Raw genomic sequence first — 26772 nt, forward strand, 5'->3', positions numbered from 1 at the left:
CTATTAATTGCTATTAATATTTACCTTTTAATGGTACTGCTGTCTTTCTCACTTCAGTGTCTGAAGTAAATAATGAAAAGAAAAGTTGATTAAACTTAACCCCCCCCCTCAAGCAGGCTTTGACGCAGTCTGCTCCCTCTGGTATGCATCCTGGGATGCTGCAGACTGGAAATGGTCAGTTTGGGTGTAACGACTCCTTTCAGCCAGCCCTCATCCTTTGCCCCCCAACCATGCAAGGTATGGATCGCCTCAAATTAGCACACAGTCAAGTCACTTCATGAAAGATACAATATTAATGCTGGATTTACAGTGGCCATGTCGATCAAAGTTCAAATCCAATACTAGGCTATGCTTGTTGTTTTTGTAGGTAACCCAAACCAGTCAGGATATGCAGTTCGGATGGAGAACACGATACCAATGGTGAACCAAGCCCCTCCCATACAGCCTTTGCAGATGCGACCTGGAGTTATGGCACAGGTGAGACTGGCTCACATTGGGGATATTTGTATTCAGGGGTCAGATGCCACACTGTACTTAGTTGAGGTCCTTGACTCATGCTAGTCGGAGGTAACACTTTCAAGTGAGGCGGTTCAGGAGTTTGCCGCATCTTAAAGGTTTATGGCGTGTTAATGATTTCTGTCTTTTTTCTTTGCAGCAACCGTGGCCAAGTAGAGGCCAGCAAATCCTGGTACCAGCCTGGCAGCAAGTGGCTCCTCCTACCACCGCTATGGCTTCTGATACTGTGGCTGGACCACAGAGGCTCAGTGACTGGGGGTGAGTTAGTTTACCATAGAAGATATTACCTTTTTAACACTTCACTTGCCCCTTTGTACTGTGGAGATAAAACGTGTATATAATGTTGTTGCTTTGCCTTTTTAAAGGAAAGTACGGCAACACAGCAATCATTACACCAACATGATGCAGCCTATTCTAACCAACCAAATGACCATGTCCGGTCCACAACCAATCAACATTGGCATTGCACACGTGGTGTGGCCACAGCCGCACGCCAACAAGAGGAACCAGCCCAGTCAGAACAGGTGCGATTTCGTTCTTCAGCCCACCACTTCTCCTCTATGTTCCAGTTAGATAGTGTCCATGGCAAATCAATGCTGTTGAATTGACACGAGTTCATTGTTTTTGGCTTGATAAATTATTGATTTTGCATCATCATGATAATGTGGCTGTTGACACTTTGCTTCTTGAAAGTCTAATATTTTTATCTTGACTGTTTTGGGACTATAATGGACTAACAAAAAAAGTATAAATGTATAGTTTTGAGTGGATTTTCCCTTTTAGTGAGTGTACTACTAAATCATAGTCATATTGTTCTTACATAAACAATAGTCAATGTACGGATGAACAACTTTTACTCTACTACCTATTAGGAGCATGAACTACTCACACAGCAACAGGGACATCCAAATCTCAATGTGCCGATCTCCAAAGATGTCCGACCGTGTTAGTAACACAGGAGGCGGCGATTCGTCCCATCGGGAGAGGCCTGTGGAGGATCAGCAGGAAAGGCATGAAGAAGTGAGCTGCTGTAAGGCAGTGGAGGACGAGCGGATAGATATGTCCCACCAGCAGCGAGAGTCTGTGGTCATCGAGGACCTACCCAGCCCCACCCTCAGCGTAATCAGTATCAGCAGTGACACGGATGGGGAGGAGGATTCTTCCTGCAGGTGCAAAGGCGGCTCTGACTGCGAGGCTTGTAAGGGCTCTCTGAACATGGAGAGGGTGTGCTCCCTCAGCAGCCCAGACAGCACCCTCAGCACCAGCTCCTCTGCCTCGGTGCAGTCCTGCCCGTCCCCCTGCAAGAGGCCCAGCAGGTACTGCCAAACTGCACAACTTTTGATAACTTGCCTGAGGGGCAAAAGTCTTGATCATCAGTGGCACGCCTGGGCATTTAGTTGTTCTGTTAGCTATTCTGTTATTGATTGTGTTTGTCTGTTTTCAGCATGTCTGAGGACGATGGTCATGGGAGCGGCTGCGAGACGGTAGACGGTTCCCCCGCCTCGGACTCCAGCCAGAGCCACAGCCCCTACCTGGAGAGCCGCTACCTAGGCAACCACAACCATCAGTCCCTGGGTATGACGACGCGTGGCATGGACCCCGAGAACGAGCCCAGCAAGCTCCCAGTGAGAACCATGGTGGTGCCCCCTATGAGGGTGGTGCAGAACAACAACAACATGGACCAGCACACAGCCAGAACGGGTCAGTTTCTATTTGGAGAATTTCAAGTCAAAATTGTTTCAGTAATAACAGTAAGAATAGGCCTATACAGAAATCTTTTGTTTCAGTTTTGTGTAATGCAAAGGCCTGGTTAAACTGATCTCTGAACTGTTAAAAGTTAGTTTATGGAATTTCTTTCCTCAATGAGTTTGAGCCAATAACTTGTGTTGTGACAAGGTAGGGGTGGTATACAGAAGATAGCCCTATTTGGTAAAATACCAAGTCCATATTATGGAAAGAACAGCTCAAATAAGCAAAGAGAAACAACAGTCCGTCATTACTTTAAGACATGAAGGTCAGTCAATCTGGAAAATTTCAAGAACTTTGAAAGTTTCTTCGAGTGCAGTTGAAAAAACCATCAAGCACTATGATGAAACTGGCTCATGAGGACCGCCACAAGAATGGAAGACCCAGAGTTACCTCTGCTGCAGAGGATAAGTTCATTAGAATTACCAGCCTCAGAAATTGCAGCCCAAATAAATGCTTCAGGGTTCAAGTAACAGACGCATCTCAACATCAACTGTTCAGAGGAGACTGTGTGAATCAGGGCTTCATGGTCGAATTGCTGCAAAGAACCCACTACTAAAGGAAACCAATAAGAAGACGAGACTTGCTTCAGCCAAGAAACACGATTTAATGTACATTAGATCGGTGGAAATCTGTCCTTTGGCCTGATGTGTCCAAATGTGATATTTTTGGTTCCAAGCGCTGTGTCTTTGTGAGATGCAGAGTAGGTGAACGGATGATCTCTGCATGTGTGAGTCCCACCGTGAAGCATGGAGGAGGTGTGATGGTTTTGGGGTGCTTTGCTGGTGACACTGTTGGTGATTTGTTTAGAATTCAATAAGAAATTTCTGAATGGTTAGTCCTCGGGGTTTTGCCTGCTACATAAGTTCTGTGACATGACTCACAGACATGATTCAAACCGTTTTAGAAACTTCAGAGTGTTTTCTATCCAAATCTACTAATAATATGCATATCTTATATTCTGGGGATTAGTAGAAGGAAGTTCAAATTGGGCACGCTATTCACACTTTTTCACTTTATCCAAAAGTGAAAATGCTGCCCCTATCCTAGAGAAGTTAAGAGACTGGTAATGCCACAATCCAGACATGATCAACCTCAAACCATCCATCTGCACTGTCAGATGTTCTTGAATTTTCATATACAGTGCATAATGGCAAGTTTTTTTCTGCCACCTACATCCAAGCAGTATAAAATAAATACTTGTTTTTTTGGGGGGGGGGGGGTAAGTCAAAGATAATGGACTTATATATTTTGTAATAATATAATCTTTGAGAACTAACAATCACTAAAATAATGGCTACGCAGTCAGATAATAGAAAATTGAGAAAACAGTAAATTTTTACAACACCGCATGGCGAAATTCATGGAATTGCAGAAAATTTGCTTTAAAACTGAATATACTGCCAAATTCCACCTTCTAAAACAACGTTGGAGGCGGCTTATGGTAGAATTTTATGTAAATTCCTGCAGTCATCGTGGCAATTGCATGCTCCCTCAACTTGAGACATCTGTGGCATTGTGTTGTGTGAAAAAACTGCACATTTTAGAGTGGCCTCTTATTGCCCACAGCACAAGTTGCACCTGTGTAATGATCCTGCTGTTTAATCAGCTTCGTGATATGCCACACCTGTCAGGTGGATGGATTATCTTGGCCAAGGAGAAATGCTCACTAACGGGGATGTACACAAGTTTGTGCACAAAATTTGAGAGAAAGAAGCTTTTGGTGCATATGGAAAGGATCTTTTTTTCCTGGATCTTTTATTTCAGTTAATGAAAAATGGGACCAACACTTTGTTGCGCTTAGATTTTTGTTCAGTATATATTTTTGTGCACATTTAACCACTTTTTTGGGGTAGGCACAAAACTACCTTCATACTTCCATACATTATTTTAAACTGGTACCAGTTACCTTCAGACGAGTCTTGTGACCATGAGTCTCCCCTTTCCATAGAGTGGTCATAATATTCTGTAGGTTAAAATGTGCGGACGCTACAGGGGCAAATCGCTAGATTTTTTCCCGCCTTGTCGGCTTGGGTATTCGAACCAGCGACCTGTTGTTTACCGGCCCTACTCTTTTAACTGCTAAGCTACCTGCCGCCCTTAGCCCTGAAATCGAATCTATGTGCCATCTGCTGATCGTAAGCCTCAGACCTGGTGCCAAATAGAGATCCTCTCTAGTGGGCCATGCGGATGAAACCGAGATGAATACTCTTACTAATGGGCTTCATTACCACTAGCAAGGAGGAGCAATTCTATTTCTGTCTGCCGAAGTTTCTCTCTCTGTGTTTATTTCAGCAAGGCATGCTCTCGTTTCCAGTGGGTCCTTATTGGTGTTGTTTTACCCTGTCATATTAAAATACTTATTTTATCTGTTAGTCTTACCGATCCCTTTTCTGATTTCTCTTGCAGTCTTCGAAATCTCGTGCCAGTCCAAAGGGCGTTGTGCTCCCGTACGACTGAACCACCACTCCGCACCTCTCCATCCCCGGCAGCAACAGAAGATGACCGCATTCCAGCAGCAGCCCCTGGGCTTTGGCCAGGTCAGTCCCCCCCTTCTTACTGGTCTCTTCCAAGTTTTGACATTCAAATCTAATTCTACCGGCATCATTTTACTTTGTTAACATTTGAGTAATTTAGCAGGTGCTCTTATCTAGAACGACTTAGTTTGTAGTGGTGTCTAACGGTTTCTCTCTCTCCTCTGCCCACCCTCAGGTCCAGCATTACGGCTCCTGCAACAAGGAGTGGAACGGAAACTATGGGCAGCACCGGCGGCCGCACGCTTACATCCCTCCCACGGTGCACGGCCACGCTTTCACCCTCCCCCACAGCAGCCCCACCCACAACTCGGGACACCACCCCCAGGCCGCTCTACTCTCCTACCCTCCCTCGGCGCCCGTCGCCCACCTTCTGGCCTCGCCCTGCGCCCAGCGGCCCGTCCTGCAGCCCACCTACGGCATTGTCCACCAGGTGACCATGGGCATCAACCACCGGCTGCTGCCCTCGCCCACCATCCACCACCAGGGCCAGTACAACCCCCTCTTTCCACCACACTCCTACATCGCCTCGCCCGCCTATACAGGTTTTCCCCTCAGCCCCACCAAACTCAACCAGTACCCTTACATCTGAGAACCAGCCACCCAGGGCCATGGGCCAGCAGAGGCAGCCAGCAGTGACAACTACAACCAAGGCCTTCATCTGTCATCTCTCAAGTTATGACAGATAAAGAATCCCCTTTTGACTTTTACAAATTATGTTGGTTGATGGTGATGATAAAAGAATTGAAACCGTTAGCTTTAAAAAATATATATATAATAGTTATAAACACATCATGGAAAAGAATGAATGAATCAGTGAATGATTAAGAAATTCTCACTTTTAATGTGTTTTTGCACATTTGCTCTGCTTTGTCATTTGGATTGAATGGTTCTCTCTATGAAATGGGTCAAATGGAGGGGGTTAGAGGTCGTTTTCTCAACCCCCCCTTTTCCTGTTCTGTATTGCCTTCTATCTAGCACGTGTGCTAATCACATCACTCGTTAAGCCATCCCAGTCTCCAGTGCTTGGACAGCAGAAGTTTGTCTCCGTTCGTTTGTTGGTTTATTGTGGTGTAAAGGTGTTACTGTGTTGTTTGCTAATGTCCTCTGTGTTTTCAGTGTGATACTGTCAGTGGTCTGAAAAGGTTGTTCCACACGCTGCATGACGTCGCATGGGCAAAATAACTTAGTCGAGTCGTTGACAGATGCTTAGATGTCACTCTTTATATGTGTACTGTGAGACTTGCTGCATCGTAACTTGTTCCCACACCTACTAGTGCCTTAAATATATGAGGTTGTTAATGTTACTTATCGCACGCGCGCGTGTATATATATATAAAATGTACTGGACTGCAGCACTTGAAGATAATTTTTACTCTGATATGCTTATCAGATAATCAAATAAGTCATGCTTATTTGGCCTCACTGTATATTTGAGTAGTTGGGCTTCTTTTACCAGAGGACGCTGGCATGCTTTGCTGTGGCAAATGTTTATTTGGTTTGGACTTTATCCAAATGAACTAATGTACATAAAACACAATTTGAATGATTTTAATATTTGATAATCAATTTCTAGTCACTTAGTACTTATTTACTAACAGTATTGACATTGTTTTTTTGAAATTGCAGTACAATCTAGATATTAGGCGCTGGTTTGCTGTGTTATGGTTTTTTACAGCCTTTTTCTTAGATTAATACTGATGTGAGGCATAATGTTGACTATCGACAAACATGCAAATAGTTGGTTGGTTCTTAGTACAGTATGATCTCATTATCTTCAGAACACCTATACAGTGTTTGATATACCCATCTATCAACCTACAGTATAATTGCTGGACTATGTAGTGCTTGACAAGGTGTATTGGTTGAGTGCAATTTGCTTTCATTGTTCCATTTTAAAGATTTGTCGTCGTCAACTGCTTAGTGCTTATTTTCTACATTCCGTCAGGGAGGAAATATATTTTTGTGTGAATTTTGTTTTTAAGTGCTTGCATTAGGTTTTTGTTTTTCCTTACTTTCAAATGAAAATGCTCTTTTAGCACCAAAGACACATTCATATCCTAAGCAAGGTAGCTACTCTTTCTTTTTCTGTTGACCTCAAGTATTCTGGAGTCATCGAGATGAAATATATTTTTAAAAGGTTTGAGGTTTTATTTTCAGCATTTTGGGCAAGTTGTATGATATTATGTATTGAATGTATCCTAGATAAGCTGCTAGCTATGTACTGATTGCCACATCAAAATGATTAACTTAGTTCTTACTCTGCGTTCTTACTTTTGTATAGTTTTAATTACCATATAATAGAGGTGGATTTTATTTTAGTATAGAGTATACTTAATGGCATTAAGACTTGTTAGTGCCTCTATATTTGCTTTGACGTTTTGAAGTGCGATTGTATCTACTGTATTGCAAGTAATGGAATTTAGCGTTTCTTTTGTTGGGTTTTATATTTTATTTTTTGTTTGCGCATATAGCATCAGTATTTTATCTTATTAATTATAGGTTGGGTTCATCATTGCATACAGTAATTGATGTGTTGACGATTTTGTGTTGAGTTTTAGTTATTATTCTGTTAACACGCTCAAGAGCCTACATCTTACTCACATTATCATTGACAGATCTGTATTACCATGCAGATATATTTACTGCAACACATCTATTTGGTCCTTATCTAAACATTGGGCTACAGAGAGGCCTTCACACGCGTACTATTTGTTATGAAATGCACCGGTAAGCACTTGTTCAAATTGATTGAACTCTCAATATGCTCATCAGGTTCGGTATAAAGCAAAATCCCACTCAGTTTTCATGAAATTGCTGTGCTCTGTGGACTTTGACTATATGATTTTTCCCCCATGGCATTTATTTTAAGCCTAAGAAAATGTTCTAAGCCCACTTTTTGTATCTAAAGTGGATTGAGACAGATTTTCTACAGATTATTCTGACCTTTTCATAGTTGATTGACTGAGGCATATGGGTGGGATTTTTCTTAAATCTTTAATCCAAACAAGGGGGATGATGACTGATCTTTTTCGCTTTCAAATCTTGCTACTCCTTTTGTAGTCGTTCATTACATTGTGGACTGAGATTGTTTACTCACTAGCCCCACAACCCCAGACACACACGGATGCATTTTTCTCATTCTGACTGTCTACAACCTAGTGCCTTTTCAGATTTGTGATCCAGAGAATAACTGTTGGTGATAGCTCCCTTACCCCTAGGCAGTCCCCTCTCCTGCAGAGTGGTGGCAGTAGAGTCAGACGTGGATGCTCCTCAACAGAATAGAGTATTACACATCCAAGTGGCAGGATGTTAGGATTAAGCAGCCTTGTGTTTTTTCAGGACTTCTGCAGCCTGTCTCCAAATCCAAATATGTTTTACATGTTTGCCATCAAGTGAGAAAGCATTCTGCTTTTGGACTCGTGTCCAATATAGTAGAGCTGACAAATACAATGCATTCTTCTCTCTGAGAAGCTCTTATGGGTGCTGGCTTCTATCTTCAGATCACTTTACCCCAATGCGCAACCTTAACCATATGGTCTGAATCCATAAAGCTTTTCTACAGAATATAAAAATACAATGTTATTCTTAGTCAGGGAATATTTTTTTACACTCTTCACCCAAGACGCAGTTTCTCTCTTATTGGACATGCACAAATGCAAAGCTTTACATACAATGTGAATGTATATGTGGAGTTGAGCATATGTTGGTTTGCAGACTTGACAAAAAAATGTTTTGTTGTTTTAGTTTTTGATGGCTACAGAGAATTCTATTCTGTGTATATGATAAACATCCATATAGCAGCCTTAGTTTTGATGAATCACTTGTTGGTATTTGCTTTAACATCCCACGTAAATATTAGGTCCAAAGTTGTCACATATACTGCAACTGTATTGTTTTATGACTTCCTATATGATTCATTCAGGGTCTTTTGTGTTGTCCAGTATTCTACTGTATTAACCTTCCGATCCTTACCACTTTGATTGCTTTGGATCTTTTTTGCAGGAATTTCACCTGTTAGCAGAAGTTGTATTTCACTTCAATTTATTGGATAATATACGGTATCTAAACAACACAGCATATAGACTTGATTGGAACTGTTACTGGTTTAATGTGTCGTTTTTGTGGCTTTGATTTTGTTTGCTTTTGATTTTATGCTACACTAGTTTGCCATGTAGCAAATGCACTGTGCAATATATATACATTATGAGGACTGGGACAATTTATTATTTTGGATGTAATGTCTTTTACAGTTTGCGGTTGTATTTCTCTCTAGTTCTCAGTGATTTCAATGTGACCAAGCCTTATGTACTTTGTCACAAAAAGCGGGTTTTCCTGGTGAATATTGGCGAGTGTCAAATTAAGAATTGGTGTACTATTGTCAAGATTCACTTTGAATAAAAAAAATGATATTGCTTCAGCCATCTTGCTTGTCACTGTGTTACTCCAGTTTTGCACAAGGTATTTGCTTTGCTAACTTGTATTTTACAGTTTGTCCAATTTCAGATGCAGTACAATACAGTAGATGAAACGGGTCGAAGCCAATAGCACCACCCTGTGCAAGCAGAGTAGAAAAGCACTACCTGTATTTTGATTGCATTGACCACGTACAGTATAGGGCATGCTACATCACTATGATTTTCATGACACAATGTTCCTCAGCTGATGCCTGGAGTGTTCTAAATAATAGCAGACATGTTAATATAAGCTGTCATTTTGAAACCAGGCCAATTTTTTTTAAATGACATGTAGCTTATGCAATGCTGTTCACAACCCAGATCTCAAATGTCTCATCACTTATGTATGCGATACCATTGGCCCGCCCTGGCTGCCCCCTGGTTACAACCTGTCCTTTTGAAGCCCCATTTTAATTCATGCAAATCAAATTGGTGATAGAATTAGCGTTTTCCAGTTGGTTTAGTATTGATTACTTATTAGTTTGGTTTGCCATCTATACCCACAAGCGGTCATCTCACTGAGAATGCAAATATTTTTAGCAGTCAATACTGGCGTCACTGGCGTGAAATGACGGGTTTGAAAGTAAATATTCTGACGGTGTAGTATGATTTATCAGTTCGTTTTTTTCAATGGGAGACGTTTGTTTCGTCAGAATGAATGAATTCACTACTATGGATATGGGTGCATGTTTAATTTTTCGCAGAGAATAGCTTATTACGCGCTAGCAGGTCGACGCGGTGCATGGAGTGTGCCCTACAGACGCATTACACACAAGTGTCAATGCTGCCGTTTTGTGTCAACCTCGGGGAGAGACGGGCTTACGCAGAACCGCTCATTGTCCGCAGTGAAGGATTGATCAAATGTATTTTACAAGATTAAGACTGTTAGATGTATCAAGGATAAACAAATGGCTTCAAAACATGCGTATAACAGCCTCGATGATTTGATCGCCAGCGGAATAAACAATGCTCGCGCGCTTGGTTCGATTGAATGGATAGGTATGGGGATGGGATCCACCTTATGTTTCCAGAAAAACGGAAAAACACTGGGGCTGGATCGAATGTGGACTAAATGTATTTTATCCGTTGGAATGGTTTTGCTTTTAATGCCGTCGGTCCTAGCTGCTGATGGTAAGACTTATTTGGTTGATGACAACCTGTTCGAGTAATATTTTTCTTGATTTTGGTTGGACAAACTAATTGGTCTTCATTGAGATGTTGGGCTGTATTATTATAGAGCCGTACCCCAAATTGGTTGCTCTTCAGGTTGGTGGAACTCTTCGTACCCTGTCCCTATATTATGACTATCAGCTCACACACGGGGATAATGACCGTGGAGATAGTAGCCACCTTCTAGTTATTTTTGTCGATGTAGGAAATTGCGATTTATTACAGCAATCTAGTTTTTAGAAGACAACAAAAAAAGCGCCACTTGCAATGTAGCCTTTGTGGAGGGCACTTTACAAATCCAGATAATTTGTTATATTCAAACAATTTGGGTAGTAGTGGTTTATTGTGCGTAAATGATGACATTGCGCCTATTTTTGCATGATCTAAATGTCCCACTAGCCGTGTTATCTGTCGCAGACACGTTCAAGCTATTGAACGTCCCTAAATCAATATGAATGTTGATTTTCTATAATGCAGCCTCCCAGACACTGTCTTTCGAATTAGTAAAATAACCGCTGGAGTGGCCTTTGTGCCTGGGGTTGCATGCCTGTGTGCAGTCAATACTGCAACGTGCGCGCGCCGCAGAAGCGCGCTTTTGATAATATCCATACTAACTTACTTGATCGACAGTGTTGGCAACATTTGTGGAGGTTATTCACAATATATAAGAAAAAAAGAACACAACTCGTGAAACGTTCATACTCATTATTTATAAAGCTGTCATAAGAAGCAAAAACTAGCCACTAGCCTAAATTGGGTTTAGTTTTTTCTTTTCCTCTCTGATTTGTACCTGGTGTTTATTAGCCTATAATTTAACCATAGGTAGTTGTTTTCATCTCGTTGTTCCTTCAAGTAGGAAAAACAGCTCGTGAATTAGCCATGGGCCTGACCTATACACTTTCAATTCCTCTCAGATTGTCATAATATCCCCTATTCCTCCATTCATAAAACAATATTGGTATTTGGAATTTGGCGTTTGGCTGTGGTCCAGGGAGGGCTAGATCCACGTACCATTTTTAGAATGAGGTGTTTTTTTTCTGTATTTCCTGAGGGATGGGGGGGGGGTTGAGCTGTTCCTTTGAGTCAACATGGAGCTCACTGTGCCTTGTTGCCATGGGAACAGATCTGTCTAATGCTTTTTTTTCTGACTGGGAAATATATAGCCTGCCCTATAGCATCTGAATAACCAGTACACGCTCCAATTTGTGTCTGCTTTTAGATAATAGTTTAAGATTGATTTTAAATTATTAGAAGTGCTGTGTGAATCGAATAGTAGGTGCAAACAAAATGCTTCTTTGTGTAAATGATGGAAGATAGGATTTCACACTGCTCGACAGCATCAACAGGCATTTTGGAGATACAGTACAGTGCATGCCTAGGCCTATAAACCTTTCTTCACAAGAAAACACTGCATTTTGTGCTCCATTTTCTTTCCAGTGTTCTACCATTACACACAACTAGACCTTTCACATTTCTTTAACCAGGCTGTCCATGATGTGGTCATGTCTTGCTGCTGTATCAGTATTGGTGTGGAGAAATGGGCAGCACACTGGTCTTGGAGCAGGCTGCTGAAACAACCAGTAACCCAATACTAGTTTAGTGGTGGTAATCCAATGAAAAGCCAGTGTATTTATTGCAGAGTATATAATGACAGCTGCTGCTGGTCGCAAGGCAATGAATTCCCAATAATATTTAATCTGTCTTCATCAAATGCACTGATCAATTATGCTAACCAGGACTCGCATTCTGCTGATTTATTCTTTCATAGTGTTTCTGATTTTTATACATGCTGCTCCAATGGGATTTCTTTAAAAATATATATATGTGTTGATACCAATCATAGGAAACAGCATGGCACAACATGGCACAGTTTGGTCGATTTTTTAGGTTTCAAATGATACAATTTGACATGTCAGAGGATGAGAAATAAAAAGGTAGAGATAGACTATAAAACCCCTTTCCAGTTGCTCAGTGGTGTCCTTGATGAAGAATGTGTAGCTCAAATGATGGCGGGAAAATGTCCTGCTTGCTAGCTCCTTATACCAGAGTTTCCCAAACTCGGTCCTGGGACCCCCTGGGTGCACGTTTTGTTTTTTCTTCTACAGCGGATTCAAATAATCAAAGCTTGATGACGAGTTGGTTATTTGAGTCTGCTATGTAGCGCTAGAGCAAAAACCGAACCGTGCACCCGGGGGGGGGGGGGGGCGTGCAGGACCGAGTTTGGGAAACACTGGCCTTATTCAACCCCATAATAAGATGCCCACAATTTGGATTAATAGTTGGGTTGCTTGGATACCTAGTCTTTTGAAAAGATCCCCCTCAAACATGGCCTGTACAGCACCTTGCCCCATGCACTCTGCTGTGCTTCATTAGGGTGATTGCCTGTGCTGTGAAAGTTAATTATGCATCGCTAGAGCCCCTCTCACTGTGTCAGATCTTAAATAGATATTTCCCTTGTACATTAAATACATTATGCATGACAAGCCTCTACAAATCATGTGGTTGGGATGAGCTTGTTGGCTAATTTGATTTCTAATCCCAATTAGGTATAGTAGTTATTTCCCGATCTATGGGGAATTCTATATCGTGTTCTGAACATGAGAGTATGTTGAAAACACAGTTTGTGTTTTTGTTGTTGTAATGAAGTGTAATCCTTGATGCAGAAGATGTAATTATATATGCACAATATAATGTATTTGTGGGTAATACATGTTATTACATAAATACATGTTAGTATATTATACTGTGTGTGCATATGTGTGTTTTCCAAATGTCTGTACTTTGGAGTCTGCACAGCAGCTATAAGTCCAGCTACTGTGTCCCCTTTTTAAAAGCTGTAATTCTGAGAGCCATGTAATCTGTATCTGACAAGCTTAGACGTCCCCAGAGATTGTCCATATTCATAGACACAGTATTTTGTCATTTCTTTCCTTGGGGAATAGCGTTGACCCCAAAACCAACACATTAGGTAACAGATTTTTCAGTAGAAATCACAGCCAGTGAATGCTCTTGACTTGCATGAACATTTCACCAAGTCCCTCAAGATTGAATGAAGAATGGATGTATGTCTCCGTCTCCTTGAGCATTTCTGAACTCACAATGTATTAGAGCGCCCTCTCGTCATCGCTCACAGTGACGGCTGTGTGACGGCCTTAATAGATGCTGCCTGCTATGTAGCAGCAGTCCTCACTTTGTGTTGGCCTGGGAGACTTCAGTACTGACTAAAGAGAGAAACACAGAGAAGGGCTGTCTGGCTGGCCTCACCTTTGACCTGAGCAGATCAGCAGGTCAAACTCAAAGAAACTGAAACAGGAACAGAAAAGTAACTGCTTTGATTCATTTCAGCCCTGACATACAGAAGCCCTGTGTCGTTATTTATTTGGCACAGCTTAAATATATGGCTGTAAAGGTATTTGGAATTTGCATGTACATTTTCTTGTGCTGTAGACCCTGAAGGTAAAGCGAATGAAACCTGGTTGGCACAACCCCAATGAGTTTGGAATCTTAGAAATATTATTCCCTACAACTTTAACGTCCGTTTAGAACCCACTTGCTGTATCCTCAACTGGCGGAGAGCTGCAAAGATCCTTCTCACTGTGTGTTGTATGACTGTGTCTATTTTGTAACGGGAAAGGACAGCCAACTGAGTCCTGGCCTTCTAATGAATACTATATGCAATGGAATCAGAGCCATTTAACAAATGTGTTTCCTAAGAGGGGTTGGAAAGTCAGGGGATCATGTGGTGGCCTCTGTTAGGTTAATGCTTCTGATTCCCAGAAACAATGATGAAATCGCGTCTAATGCTCACACCATATGTACCTGCAAGTCTCCCACTACAGTAGGTTATGAATCAGGGTCCTTTGTAGCTCATTTGGTAGAGCATGGCGCTTGTAACGCCAGGGTAGTGGGTTCAATTCCCAGGACCACTTGTATGTAAAATGTATGCACGCATGACTGTAAGTCGCTTTGGATAGAAGTGTCTGCTAAATGGCTTATATTATTATGTATTGAGCCAGGGTAGGGGACAAGAAAGGGCAAAGCATGGCTAGTGGTTCCTCATTGGACAAGTGGCGTCATGTGGTCCTGCAGCAGTTTTGGCATTTGTTATGAAAAATCAATGCATACTTTCATGTTAAAAGTCTTATCAATTGAAGTGCTTCTGCTTCCCTGGGATAGGCTGCTGCTATGGGCTTTTATGATTTACTGTCTGTGTTTGGCCATTTAAGTCAATAGGAATTCATAATCAAAAATATGGTTTGTGTACATGCCTGCCAGTGTACTGTGTGTGTGTGTGTGTGTGTGTGTGTGTGTGTGCGTGTGCGCGTGCGCGTTCGCGTGCGTGCGTGCGTGCGTGCGTTTGTCACTTAGCTACAAAAGTTCAGGTGGCTTACTTTTCTAATTTCGCTCTACCCTCAGTGCCAGTTCTGTCAGTAGATCATACTGTAGTGAAATAACTGTGAATTCCTCACACGATATCTGAATTTGAGAGAAGCTATAAGAAATGTTTTTAACACCTTTAAAAAAAATATCCGGACTGAAAAAATATTCATAATATACAAATTGGTCTTATAGAAGGCAAGCAAGTCAGTTTTAAAACAGGCATGTTGTATTGAATTGTATAAATTACATCTATTTTTTTATGAAAATATTTTATTTTTGTATGATCAGTAATGTGTTTGCACCAATCACACCAATCATGTCAGTATCTTGTTTTGTCTAAAGGCCGTACGTTGCTTCTGATAGTATTTGGAAATGAAGTGGATTGTCTTTAGTGTTGGTCTTATATTTATGATTGAGTCTTACTCACGTGGACATGGTATTGTCTGTCTGAGGATCAGTAGGCTACAAAGAACAATTCAACAAGAACTAATGCAGAGTGAAACTAACTTTCCCAGTGTCTATGTCTTACTTCTGGTACCCTGAGGTCGGTTTCGACTCCTCAGCTATGATAAAGAAAATTCTCGCTGCTCTTTTGCAGGGTCGTACTGGAGGAGCAAGACACTCATTCACTTTTAATAGGGTTGTGATTGCCTGCTGCATCCCTGGGACTTGAAGCTTGAAGCATGTGTTTCTCAGGATGCACTGAGGTGAAGGAATCTCACATGCTCTCCCTTGCAGGAGCTTAGAAAGCTCTCAATATTTCAGTCCCTGGCTGCTGTGATGCTAACCAAAGGAGAAGGCTGCAGAGCTAGACTGAGCCCGATTCAGAATACAAAAACGAACCAGGCCTGCTGAAATCCATGCTCCATCCATCTTTGTCGCCATTCATTATCACTGTCCCGCAAGCCATCAGGTTTGTTGTAGAAAGCCAATGTGGCAGGATCAGGATATGTTTGTTTGCCAAGGTGGATTTAGGGCGATGTACTGTAATGCTGTTTGCTGTGTCCCCTTCTGTGTTGCTTTTCATGAGCTACAGTGCTTGACTAGAGCTCTCCCAGCAGTGTCCCCTCCAAATCAAAGGCACGCAGTAGAAAAAGTCAAAGGAGCCTCTCTCCTCAGTGCAGCTCACTTAGTGGATTCTTCATTGCTGCCTGCCTGATCACCATATGGCCAGATTGTCAACTGCATAATTTCCACTCTCTCAGTATGTCCTTACGTGACCAATTTTAAAATTGTCGTGGCTCAGAATGTCTCACTCTGTTTTTGCTAGACTGCCTTGACATACCCCAAGCCGGAAATGGTCACATGATTGTCTTGTCTAGTCACATGGGACCATGTAATGCCTACACAGATGAGCTGCTATCCATCTGCATCATTGACATAACAACCTAGTTTTGTTTATCACATTTAGAAAGCATTCTTCATGTGTGTGCAATGTGCTAGTTACCTTGTTTATTCCTCCAATGAAATACATTTCCAGGCTCTTTAACACCAAATCATTTTAGTTTTTGGTTGGAAGTTTAACAAGTAGGCTTATTCGTTGTTGTTTTTTGCGATCTTGTGTTATAACACAGTTGTACTAAGCTAAATCTTATAACTTATATTCTTCAAGAATCTATGGGTATTTTTGTCACAGCCTGAATTTTAAATTGATTCAATTTCGATTTTTTTGTCACTGGCCTAAACACAATTTTCAATGCCTCGCAAGGTTGGGCACCTATCGGTAGATGGGTAAAAAATAAAAAGCAGACATTGAATATCCCTTTGAGCATGGTGAAGTTATTAATGTTATTAATTTAACTTTGAATGGTGTATCAATACACCCTGTCACTACACAAATACAGGCGTCCTTCCTAACTCAGTTGCCGAGGGGGAAAGATACCCCACAGGGATTTAACCATGATGCCAATGGTGACTTTAAAACAGTTACAGAGTTTAATGGCTGAAAACTGAGAATGGATCAACAACATTGTAATTACTCCACAATACTAACCTAATTGACAGATGGAAAAGAAGGAAGCCTGTACAGAATAAAAATGTTCCAAAACATGCATCCTGGTTGCAACAAGGAACTAAAGTAATACTGAAAAAAAAAAATGTTTTGTCCTGAACACAAAGCACAAAGCGTTATGTTTGGAGTAAATCCAATACAACACATTACTGAGTATCATTCTCCATATTTTATTTTCAAGCATAGTGGTGGCTGCATTATGTTATGGGTAAGCTTGTAATCAATCGTTAAGGACCAAGGAATTTTTCAGAGTAAAAACTAAACGGAATGGAGCTAAGCACAGTCAAAGTCCTAGAAGAAAACCTGGTTCAGTCTGCTTTCCACCAGACACTGGGAAATTAATTAAACTTTAAATAGGACAATAACCTAAAAACACAAAGCCAAATCTACAGTGGTTGCTTACCAAGAAGACAGTGAATGTTCCTGAGTGGCTGAGTTACAGTTTATATTTACAGTAAATCTACAAACTATATAGCTAGACCTGAAAATAGTTGCGTGGCGATGATCAACAACCAATTTGACACAGCTTGAAGAATTTTTGAAAGAATAATGGGCAAATGATGCACAATCCAGGTGTGGAAAGCTCTTAGAGACTTACCCAGAAAGACTCACAGCTTTACATTTCTAAAAACATGTTTTCACTTTGTCATTTTGAGGGATTGTGTGTAGATGGATGAGAGAAAAAAACATTTAATCCATTTGAATTCAGGCTGTAACACAACAAAATGTGTAATAAGTCAAGGTGTATGAATACTTGCTGAGGGCACCGTATCAAATCAAATCAAATTTTATTGGTCACATACACATGTTTAGCAGATGTTATTGTGGGTGTAGTGAAATACTTGTGTTTCTAGCACCAACAGAGCAGTAATATCTAACAAGTAATGACTAACAATTTCACAACAATGCCCACAATACACACAAATCTAAAGTAAAGGAATGGAATTAAGCGTATATGAATATTTGTACGAGCAATGGCAGAACGGCATAGACTAAAATACAGTAGAATAGAATAGAGTATAGACACATGAGATGAGTAATGCAAAATGTGTAAACATTATTAAAGTGGCCAGTGATTTCAAGTCTATGAAATCACTGGCCACTTTAATCAATCATTAATTGTTTGGGAAATATTGCAGGCAGTAGCATATATTGCAGACTGTGGCTTTAAGTGTGTGATAACTGAAGAGCCAGAGTATGTCCATCATATTCTCCCAGGACCCAGGAGTGTGATCACTGCAATATGGGTCATACACACAGGGCCTGGGCTCCAACAAGAGATCAAACAGAATTTGGCACTTAGTTTATTCTGCAGCTGAATCTTTTTTTACAGCTGTCTTTAGCAGCGTGTGTGCAGCACTGTCACTGTCACAACATCACATCATTGGCTTTTTTTCAACTTTCGAAAAAAAGTTTAATACTCTCCTTAATCATAAGCTGTGCAAAACTCAGGCTCTGATTTTACTTTAGGTTGGCATTTCCATGAGTTAGTGTGCTGTAGGGTTTACTGTCATAACTTAATACCTTGCTCCTATCATAAGAATAATTGGTGTGCGTTTTCTTTCAAGTGTGAAATGGAGAACAAAAATATCTATCTTCAGGTCGTCATTTATGGTAATGTCTTACCTGGGAGACAGTGGCACTAGCTTACGATTTGTTGTGTGTGCATGCAATTACAGTAGCCTAGGTTGTTTGCTTTGATTCTACTGATTAGTAATATTTAATGACTACTAGTAACAATACTATTGAATTACTGTGAATAGAATTCCATTGACTCAGATGGAACAACAGCCTTTTGGTATTTGGTGTTTTATTAGGATCCTCATTAGCTGTTGCAAAAGCAGCAGCTAACCTTCCTGGGGTCCACACCAAACATGAAACATAATACAGAATGACATAATACAGAACATCAATAGACAAGAACGGCTCAAGGACAGAACTACATAAGTATTTTTTAAAGCTACACATAGCCTACATATCAATACATACACACAAACTATCTAGGTCAAATAGAGGCGTTGTGCCGCGAGGTGTTGCTTCATCTGTTTTTTGAAACCAGGTTTGCTGTTTATCTGAGCAATATGAGATGGAAGGAAGTTCCATGCAATAAAGGGCTCTATATAATACTGTACGTTTTCATGAATTTGTTCTGGATTTGGGGACTATGAAAAGACCCCTGGTGGCATGTCTGGTGGCATAAGTGTGTGTGTCAGAGCTGTGTGTAAGTTGACTAGGCAAACAATTTGGGATTTTCAACACCTTAATGTTTCTTAATAAAAGAAGTGATGCAGTCAGTCACTTCTCAACTCTTAGCCAAGAGAGACTGGCATGCATAGCATTTATATCAGCCCTCTGATTAACGTGCCGCTCTGTTCTGGGCCAGCTGCAGCTTAACTACGGTAGGTCTTTCCTTGCCACACTGGACCACACGACTGGACAATAATCAAGATTAGACTAAACTAGAGCCTGCAGAACTTGCTTTTTGAGTGTGGTGTCAAAAAAGCAGAGCATCTCTTTATTGCGTCTAGACCTCTCCCCACCTCCCCATCTTTAAAAGGCAATGTTGTTGCTATGCTGTGACTGAAGATGCATGCTGAGCTGCAGTGTGACCATGCTCAGCAGGTGTCTGTGCAGTACCACTCAGGGTAAATAGGTGCCATATTCTGTTGTGTTTGACAAACAAAACAGTGATATATCAGCTGAACTTTCATATCGCTTAGAGCTCAAATCTGCAAGCCCTGCTGTCACTGCATGCTGAACGCACTCTGTCCATACTTGATGATTCCCTTTTCTTATCTGCCTTATCTTCAAGTGAGCTGACATACAGTGGCAAGAAAAAGTATGTGAACCCTTTGGAAATACCTGGATTTCTGCATAAATTGGTCATAGAATTTTATCTGATCTTCATCTAGGTCACAACAATAGACAAACACAGTCTGCTTAAACTAATAACAGCAAAGCAGCCCCAAACCATGATGCTCCCTTCCACTTTACTTTACAGTTGGGATGAGGTTTTGATGTTGGTGTGCTGTGCCTTTTTTTCTCCACACATAGTGTTGTGTGTTCCTTTCAAACAATTCAACTGTATTTTGCCAGTAGCTCTGTGGAATACCCAGGTGCACTTTTGCAAACTTCAGACGTGCAGCAATGGTTTATTTGGACAGCAATGGCTTCTTCCGTGGTGTTCTCCCATGAACACCAGTCTTGTTTAGTGTTTTATGTATCGTAGACTCGTCAACAGAGATGTTAGCATGTTCCAGAGATTTCCAGAAGTCTTTAGCTGACACTCAATGATTCTTCTTAACCTCATTGAGCATTCTGCGCTATGCTCTTGCAGTCATCTTTGCAGGACGGCCACTCCTAGGGAGAGTAGCAACAGTGCTGAACTTTCTCCATTTATAGACAATTTGTCTTACCGTGGACTGATGAAGATCAAGGCTTTTAGAGATAGTTGTGTAAACCTTTCCAGCTTTATGTAAGTCAACAATTCTTAATCTTAGGTCTCCTGAGATCTCTTTTGTTAGAGGCATGGTTTCTATCAGGCAATTTTTCTTGTGAATAGCAAACTCTAATTTTGTGAGTATTTTAGGGCAGGGCAGCTCTAACCAACATCTCCAATCCCGTCTCAGTGATTGGACTCCAGGTTAGCTGACTCCTGACTCCAATTAGCTTTTGGAGAAGTCGTTAGCCTAGGGGCTCAAATACTTTCCCCAACCTACACTGTGAATGTTTAAATTGTGTATTCAATATAGACAAGAAAAAGACAATAAGTTGTGTGTTATTAGTTTAAGCTCACTGTGTTTGTCTATTGTTGTGAATTAGATAAAGATCAAATTTCTGCACACATTCATATACACTACCGGTCAAAAGTTTTAGAACACCTACCCATTCAAGGGTTTTTCTTTATTTGTATAATTTTCTACATTGTAGAATAATAGTGAAGACATCAAAACTATGAAATTACACATATGGAATCATGTAGTAACCAAAAAAGTGTTAAACAGATCAACATATATTTTATATTTGAGATTCTTCAAATAGCCAACCTTTGCCTTTATGACAACTTTGCATGGAGAAATATAAGTATATAAGTACATATGATTTGATTTGATGACCAGATGCGATGGCGTATCGCTGCAGAATGCTGTGGTAGCCATGCTGGTTAAGTGTGCCTTGAATTCTAAATAAATCACAAACAGTGTCATCAGCAAAGCACCCCTCCACCTCCATGTTTACGATGGGACTCACACATGTGGAGATCATCCATTCACCCACACTGTGTCTCACCGTGTCTCTCAAATTTGGACTCCAGACCAAAGACAAATTTCCACCGGTCTAATGTCCATTGCTCGTGTTTCTTGGCCCAAGCAAGTATCTTCTTCTTATTGGTGTTCTTTAGTAGTTGTTTCTTTGCAGCAATTCAACCATGAAGGCCTGATTCACACAGTCTCCTCTGAACAGTTGTTGTTGAGATGTGTCTGTTACTTGAACTCTGAAGCATTTATTTGGGTTGCAATTTCTTTTGTTTTATTTATTTTTATTTCACCTTTATTTAACCAGGTAGGCCAGTTGAGAACAAGTTCTCATTCACAACTGCGACCTGGCCAAGATAAAGCAAAGCAGTGCGACAAAAACAACATCATAGAGTTACACAGAAACAAACGTACAGTCAATAACACAATCGAAAAGAAAAATAGAAAAATCTATGTACGGTGTGTGCAAATGTAGAAGAGTAGGGAGGTTTCTGAGGCTGGTAACTTTAATGAACTTATTCTCTGCAGCAGAGGCAACTCTGGGTCTACGATTCCTATGGTGGTCTTCATGAGAGCCAATTTCATCATAGTGCTTGATGGTTTTTGCGACGACACTTGAAGAAACTTGAAAAGTTCTTGAAATGTTCCATATTGACTGCCCTTCATGTCTTAAAGTGATGATGGACTGTCGTTTCTCTTTCTTTTTTGCGCTGTTCTTGCCATAATATGTGCTTGGTCTTTTACCAAATAGTGCTATCTTCTGTATACCCCACCTACCTTCTCACAACACAACTGATTGGCTCAAAAGCATTAAGAAGGAAAGAAATTCCACAAATGATCTTTTATCAAGGCCCACCTGTTAATTGAAATGCATTCCAGGTGAGTACCTCATGAAGCTGGTTGAGAGAATGCCAAGAGTGTGCAAAGCTGTCATCAAGGTAAAGGGTGGCTATTTGAAGAATCTCAAATATAAAATATATTTTGATTTGTTTAACACGTTTTTTGGTTACTACATGATTCCATATGTGTAATTTCATAGTTTTGATGTCTTCACTATTATTCCACAATATAGAAATTAGTAAAAATAAAAACCCTTGAATGTGTTCAATGTGAAGGTGTTCTAAAATTTTGGACCGGTAGTGTACTTTTTGTTGCCACTGTAGCTGTGATAAAACATAGCTTAGGGAGTCTTAGGTTCGTGCAGTTTTGCTAAGTACAATAAAATGTGATATCTATTTTTGTATTTTTCATATTCACATTTCCTGTGTTTTGCTTGTGGAATAAATTGCTCTAATCATCCTTTTCAAGGTTAATTGTTGTATTTGGGTCCTGTAGTCTTCCTGAAAAGTACTGTAGAAGTGTAACTTACACTCCAGATCCAATATTCAACCCAGAGAGACAGATGGACACTATGAATAGTTTCAGGAACTGTGTATCTGTACATCCTGTTGGAAAGGTGTCACTCCATGGAAAGCACACCACACTGTCGCAATGGGTTTAATTTCAGTTGGACACTTCCCAAAGGCCCCCTCCTCACCACCTGTGCCTTGGATGGTGGTGCACTGTGTTTCTCCATGCTTCCCTCTTTCCTGCCCCAACGGCTCACTGTTTTGAATGGGCAGAGGTTCTTCATGAATCCCAGGACGGCTGGAGCTGCCATGTGTTGTCATAGGAGCCCAATGGAGGAGCTTTGGTGTCTACTGCCATGGCTCAGCCTCTCAGTGATCTCTCAGTGCTTCTGAGGGAGGGCCCTTATGTTGCACCCTGTTAGAGCAGGTGGCTTTCTGTGGGGGGATAGGATAGATACAGGAGAGGTCTTCAGTCTGTCCTGTCTTGAAGACACCAAATACTGTCACACTCTCACTGCTGAGGCTATAGGGTCTTTTAGGATAAATATCTAATGGTCATGTTTGCTATAAAGAACGTACAAACTCGTTGTCATATATATATTCATGTAGAGCTTTAAATGATTGGTTCATCTGAGCTTTTTGTAGGATTAAGCACGGTTAGTTCCTGCTAGACTCATTGTTTGAGATGAACAGTCCAGTAGGTAGTGTTAATGGAAGACAGTGGGCTTGCATCCTGGGGATGTAAGCACAGGCCTGGTTGTACTGTACAAAGCCAGCCTGGTTCGGAAATCCTTCCTTTTAATTAAACAATCCTCCGATGAATAGATTTAGAGTGTGGGGGAAGCATGTGCTCAGTATGGAAGTACAAATGCGCTCTGGAGGTTTGCCAGTATTTAATCGTCTCCCTTATAGGAGGCAATAAACCCTGCTAGCTGCCCATTCCTCATCGTTCACTGAGGAAAGATGTCTTTGAGAACACCACCACCGTATCAGCACAGATTCAACGCACTAGCTTTCCCTCGTAGGTTGAGATTATATGTTTTTTAAATCACGGCAGCTGCTTATGTGTGCCCCAGATGTGTACTTGAGAGCATCTAAATTAATTCCCTATGCTTATCCTGAACAAAACATAAGTGACCTACTTATTAAGATTATTTGTCCTCCGTCACGGTTTCATAATACTGCTCCTGGATGACTAAGAAGTGTTTGTATCCTCAAATGTTCGGCTCCATAGTTTGAAGTCGGTTTCTCCCCGTGCCACTCATGTTGTTGACAGGGGGCACGGCCAGGCTGCGTTTTGGAGAACAATATTTCATGCTTTCAAGATGTAGTTATGGAGTGAGATGATGTTGATGAGAAACATAAGGGGGACAGTCAGGATGTCATCATCAGGCCTCTGGGATTGATGAGTCAAATGGAGAATGAATGTGTTCCTACCTTCCCAGCTCACAATTCTAGGGAGGGAGAGAATGTTTTTGTATTGTTAGATGTTTAAGTGTCCAGTTCTCAGTTAGTTAGGTGAACATTCTATGTATGTAAGTAAAACTCTCCTGAGAAGCTATTTTGCATGTTTTGGAATTAGAGTTAGGACAACGTTCCCTAAATATCAAATAGAACGTGGTTGCCATGTTCTCAGAATATCCTATTTTTATATTCGAGACACATTTCATTGTATGCTGCAAGAACATTCCTGTGTCCAGTTTTCTGAGGGTTAGGATAATATTCTATCAACGTCCCACCAAACATACACAGTACATGGTTAACATGTTCTCAGAATATAAGATATTAATGTTGTAGACACGTTTCATGGGAACATTGCAGGAACATTTCTGTGTAGTGGTCTAAATGTTGGTGGGGCATTTTACCCGGTCTTAATGTTACTCCTGAATCACTATAATCAATAAAACAGTTTTTCTTGAGTGTACTTTTAGGAGAGCTGAGATTTACTTCAAAGTGCATTTCAAGAAGACGATGGAGAGATGCTCAGCTATTCAGAATGAATAAATACTCATCATTTATGAGAGATAGTGGATATTATTTGTGCTGAAAGTAGAATTCTACAGATTCTCATCTTTCAATGAGGAACTGATTTTAATTAGATCAGATGAGGGTGTTGCAAATGTTGCCAAGTAATGATATTAACGTATGTTGCTAAGAATGTGAGAGTAGTGTGACTCCCCTAGCAGGTCTCAAACCCAGGCCACCAGCGCCAATGACAAACACCTTAACCACTGTCCCAATAAGGGATATCTCTAGGTCATGTGCTTGTTCGGCCTGCCCAGAAGCAAAACCTAGCTAACATATGGAATTGTTTTAAGAGGGTCATAAAATGGACAATTTAGCTATTTGATTTTGAATGTTAAGACCCTTGTACATAAAACTAAAATATATACAGTATATACAGTACCAGTCAAAAGTTTGGACACACCTGCTCATTCAAGGGTTTTTCTTTATTTTGACTATTTTAATAGTAAAGACATCAAAACTATGAAATAACACATTTGGAATCATGTAGTTAATATTTTAAATTCTTCAAAGTAGCCACCCTTTGCCTTGATGACAGCTTTGCACACTCTTGGCATTTTCTCAACCAGCTTCACCTAGAATGCTTTTCCAACAGTCTTGAAGGAGTTCCCACATGTGCTGAGAACTTGTTGGCTGCTTTTCCTTCACTCTGCGGTCCAACTTATCCCACTGAACAAATTCTTAACAAATCAGTGTCACCAGCAAAGCACCCCCACACCATCACACTTCTTCCTCCATGCTTCACGGTGGGAACCACACATGAGGAGGTCATCCGTTCACCTACTCTGTGTTTCACAAAGACATGGCGGTTGGAACCAAATATCTCACATTTGGACAGATTTCCACCGGTCTAATGTCCATTGCTCATGTTTCTTGGCCCAAGCAAGTCTCTTCTTCTTATTGGTGTCCTTTAGTAGTGGCTGTCTTCTGTATACCACCCCTACCTTTTCACAACACAACTGATTGACTCAAACGCATTATGAAGGAAATCAATTCCACAAATGAACTTTTAACAAGGCACAACTGTTAATTGAAATGCATTCCAGTTGACTACCTCATGAAGTTGGTTGAGAGAATGCGAAGAGTGTGCAAAGCTGTCATCAAGGCAAGGGTGGCTACTTTGAAGAATATAAAATATACAATATATTTTCATTTGTTTAACACTATTTTGGTTACCACATGATTCCACATGTGTTATTTCATGGTGTTGATGTCTTCACTATTATTCTACAATGTAGAAAATAGTAAAAAAGAAAGAAAAACCCTGAAACCCATGTACTGTGTATGTTTGGTGGGACGTTGATGGAATATTCTCCTAACCCATGAAAAACTAGATGCAGGTATGCTTTTGCAATGTTTCCAAGAAACGTGACAGGAACATTAATGTTAAATATTCTAAGAACATGGTAACCACCTTCTGGTTAAGTTCTGATTGACATTAAGGGAATGGTCTATTGGAAACAGTCCTTGTATGTCAGTGAAGCCAGGGGTGGACTGGGACAAGAATTCAGCCCTGCCATTTTATCTACACCAGCCCACGTCACTGCATGCAGGGCCGTGCACAGACCTTTCAGGGGGCAGGTGTTCAAAATTGTTGATGATTGATGTAAATCTGCTAGTTGGCTCGTTAAATATTTGTTTTACTGATTGCGATTTAGCTTCAGTGCTCTTTAATAATAATTTTATGATACATCCTAATATTCATAACCTTCTAACTCATGATTTATGGCTGGCTGGCTGGCTAGTGGCTTGTGTGGAATTTGAGTGTATGGTGGTTAAACTATCTGTGAGCCTCTTTTTTAATACCTCACAGAATCGTTTTTCAATACCTCACAGAATATTTTTTAATACCTCACAGAATCGTTTTTCAATACCTCACAGAATCTTTTTTAATACCTCACAGAACCATTTTTCAATACCTCACAGAATCTTTTTTCAATACCTCACAGAATCTTTTTTAATACCTCACAGAATCTTTTTTCAATACCTCACAGAATCTGTTTTAATACCTCACGGAATCGTTTTTAATACCTCACAGAATCGTTTTTCAATACCTCACAGAATCTGTTTTAATACCTCACAGAATCTTTTTTCAATACCTCACAGAATCTGTTTTAATACCTCACGGAATCGTTTTTAATACCTCACAGAATCGTTTTTCAATACCTCACAGAATCTGTTTTAATACCTCACAGAATCTTTTTTCAATACCTCACAGAATCTTTTTTAATACCTCACAGAATATCTTTTCAATACCTCACAGAATATTTTTTCAATACCTCACAGAATATTTTTTCAAAACCTCACAAATGATCACGACAGGCTACTTCG

At 40.6% G+C, this 26772-nt stretch overlaps 1 protein-coding gene and 1 pseudogene across 5 annotated transcripts in view; both read left to right on the forward strand.

Annotated features, from left to right (window-relative positions):
- Positions 1-9216, forward strand: part of LOC129866765 (homeodomain-interacting protein kinase 3-like) — a 53434-nt pseudogene extending 44218 nt beyond the window's left edge.
- Positions 9217-9842: 626 nt separating this feature from the next.
- LOC129866766 (UPF0606 protein KIAA1549L-like) overlaps positions 9843-26772 on the forward strand; it is a 40205-nt gene continuing 23275 nt past the window's right edge. For all 5 annotated transcript variants that reach the window (XM_055939625.1, XM_055939628.1, XM_055939626.1 and 2 more), the window contains exon 1: positions 9843-10384. In XM_055939625.1, the coding sequence (XP_055795600.1) occupies positions 10162-10384 (223 nt within the window). In that variant the 5' untranslated portion in view covers positions 9843-10161. The remainder of the gene's footprint in view (positions 10385-26772) is intronic.

Source organism: Salvelinus fontinalis, chromosome 12 (genome assembly GCF_029448725.1).
Source record: "Salvelinus fontinalis isolate EN_2023a chromosome 12, ASM2944872v1, whole genome shotgun sequence".
Taxonomy (NCBI): domain Eukaryota; kingdom Metazoa; phylum Chordata; class Actinopteri; order Salmoniformes; family Salmonidae; genus Salvelinus; species Salvelinus fontinalis.